This window comes from Rattus rattus, chromosome 5, assembly GCF_011064425.1.
Source record: "Rattus rattus isolate New Zealand chromosome 5, Rrattus_CSIRO_v1, whole genome shotgun sequence".
In the NCBI taxonomy this organism is placed as follows: domain Eukaryota; kingdom Metazoa; phylum Chordata; class Mammalia; order Rodentia; family Muridae; genus Rattus; species Rattus rattus.
Window position 1 is genome coordinate 71,686,513 of NC_046158.1, and position 2,957 is coordinate 71,689,469.

A 2,957-nucleotide genomic window follows, 5' to 3' on the forward strand; every position below is an offset into this window, starting at 1 on the left:
TAAATGAATAAGTATTTTTTAACTTAAGTATTTGATTTTTCAAGAGTATATTAAAAAGACAAATTATACTAAATAACCCTACAATGAAAAATATTTCTGCCGCATGTCATAGTAAATTACCATAGAAATTGTATCTAAACCAAAATAAGTATAGTCTGACATTCTGCTGCAAATATTTACTACAGAATTATGGATAGTGGTAAGAATGCAAACAATCTAAAATAGGTAAATATACAACAATATTTTAGTAACAGGACCTAATTTACAATATTTTGGAAAATATTTATCAGCTACAGTAATGCTAAATGTTCCGTGCACTCAGTGCCCATCAGTTTAGACTCAGCACCATTCCAATCCCAATAGCCAATATCCAGACTCTATTTCTCATCTGCTTTCATAGTCCTGAACCATAGATTCTTCATGGCTTTCTTCACTTCTGCATTTCTCAGGGAATAGATAAGAGGATTGAGAAGGGGGGTTATCACCGTGTAGAACACAGCTATCATCTTGTCTACAGGCAGGGTATCAGAAGGCCTCAAATAGATGAAGACACATGGACCAAAGAACAATATAACCACAGTGACATGGGATCCACAGGTGGACAGAGCTTTGCGCCGTCCCTCAGCACTCTGAGTTCTCAGATGGAACAAGATGACCACGTAGGATGCTAAGAGGACCACAAAGCTGATCACAGACAGTGTTCCCCCATTGGCAACAATCAGCAGACCAATGAGGAAGGTGTCTGAGCAAGCAAGTTTAAGCACAGGAAGCACATCACAAAAATAATGGTCAATGGCATTGGGGCCACAAAAGGGCAAAGGGAGAATGAGAAGGATCTGGGAAAGTGAATGCACAAATCCTCCCATCCATGCTGTTCCCACGAGGACTGTACACACCTTTCGGTTCATGATGCTGGTATAGTGCAGGGGCTTGCAGATGGCCACATAGCGGTCATAGGCCATCACTGTGAGCAGGAAAATCTCAGCGCCACCAAAGGAATGGAGGAAGAAAAGCTGTGTCATGCAACCCCATACAGATATGGATTTCTTTTCAGCTAAGAGATCCAAGATGAGTTTGGGAGCTGTCGTGGAGGAATAACAGATCTCCACAAAGGAGAGGGAGCTGAGGAAGAAGTACATTGGGGATCCAAGATTTCTGCTGACTGCCATAGTGACCACCATGAGAAGATTCCCAACAACAATGGCCATGTACAGGAGCAGAAATAGCACAAAGCAAACTCTCTGCACCTCTTTATTGGGAGAGAGTCCCAGGAAAATGAACTCAGTCACATTGAGTAGGTGAGCCATGAGGGAGCAAGTTGGGTGGTACGATCTGAAATGATACAAAAGACTTTACGAAATAGATAATTTAAATAAAATCTTTTCCAGAAAACATTGACCTAAGTATTAAAAGATAAAAATGAGTTAATAATTAAAATAAAAGTGTGCCAAAGAGAGAGAGAAAGTGTGAGTGCATTCCGTATGGCTGCAATTATGTAGAAATCGACTAAATGTAAAGCTGAAGACAGAATATCCCTGACATATGAAGGCTAGTTAGGACTTTGAACTTTACCTACAATCAAGGAGGAATCATTAAGAATGTCTCACCCTATGAGCAAATAGTCATGTTGCACAGAATGAAGTCAAAGACGGTGTGCACTCATAAACTCAAAAAAATCCACTCATTGTTTGATAAGGGGCAGACAGGAGAGGGATGACATATTCAAGTTCGATAATTTTGTCATACTTTTGACATCCTGCGTCAAAAGGGACACACGAATACAAACATAGAAACAAAAAGAAGGTGAAGACCAAAAACCCACTTATGAAGGAAGGTACTGCTCACAAGCCAGACTACTGACATCACACATTCAGATTTTCTACAATGACAATTCTGTGACTTCTAGAAAGTTCTTTAACTTCTTAGATGATAATATTCCAAATGATACAATGCAGAGAACACATACTTCAGAAATTGAGACTGTAAATCCCTACCCAGTATCCTGGTACAAGTTCTCTTCAAATGTCTCTTTGTGTTTCTATCAGAGATAGAAACTCCACATCCTCCCACATCCATAGGTCCTCACAGCCAGTGGCCCTGCTTACCTTATGACATTTTGGAATCACGGCACTTACCACACTAAGCAATTATCTATGCAGTCTTCTCTCTAGCTATAGTATGTTCTTCCTAAAGGCAGAGGCTGTTCCTTTCTTACCACTTCACAGCTAGTATGTGAAGTGTTCATCTCATGGCACCCCTCCCTTTTCTGTCCAAATATATTCAGCCATCACATATGAAAGATGCCCCTGAAGACAAAGCTAAGGCCACAGCAAAGTTTATGTAATTTTGCTGCTCTGAATATACAGATGCAAAACAGTCTCCGGACTCATGCTATTTCTCTGTGAGTCAATGGAGAAGCACTAAGCCAACTATGACCTAGCCCTGCCTCCCTGGAGTACCAGGATAGATCTGCTCCCCTTGCAGTTTTAAACTTAAGACCTCAAATCTACCTGATTTTTCAAGTAAAAGAAAAGCATAGTTGCCTCAGATGTGCAATAGGAATCTGAGCACTCAGACAGCTCAGTCTTAAGTTCACACTGCCTAGATGACATCTAGGGAGAGTACATGAGCAGATGAGAGGAAGGAGATCCCCAGAGATGTGCACTATCTCCCCTTCATAATAATGCCTAATAATGCCTCATGGGAAGCAGGACTTCAAAAGCTTCTATAGGAAACAATATTAAAAGTCAGAGATAGACGCAAAACAGTTGAACTCACCCATTGTTCAGAGAACACTGACCCACATGAGTCACATGTTAACAGGTGACCTATTCATTATAAACTTAATCTGCTGACTTCACAAAAAATGGCACTACTGACATCCATGGACCAAGAACTAGAAAACAGTCATGGCAAAAATTTTCAAAGGACATCTCATTGTCTGTGGTGAATATATG

At 40.4% G+C, this 2,957-nt stretch overlaps 1 protein-coding gene across 1 annotated transcript; it reads right to left on the reverse strand.

Moving 5' to 3' along the window:
* Window positions 1-377: 377 nt before the first annotated feature.
* On the reverse strand, window positions 378-1,307 carry LOC116900486 (olfactory receptor 4X2-like). Its single transcript, XM_032902221.1, has one exon. The coding sequence runs from the start codon at window positions 1,305-1,307 to the stop codon at window positions 378-380; it is 930 nt and encodes a 309-aa protein (XP_032758112.1).
* Between the last annotated feature and the right edge of the window lie 1,650 nt (window positions 1,308-2,957).

Coding starts and splice junctions, on each gene's coding strand:
- LOC116900486 (XM_032902221.1), bottom strand. CDS start 1,307: ATGGCTCACCTACTCAATGTGACTGAGTTCATTTTCCTGGGACTCTCT.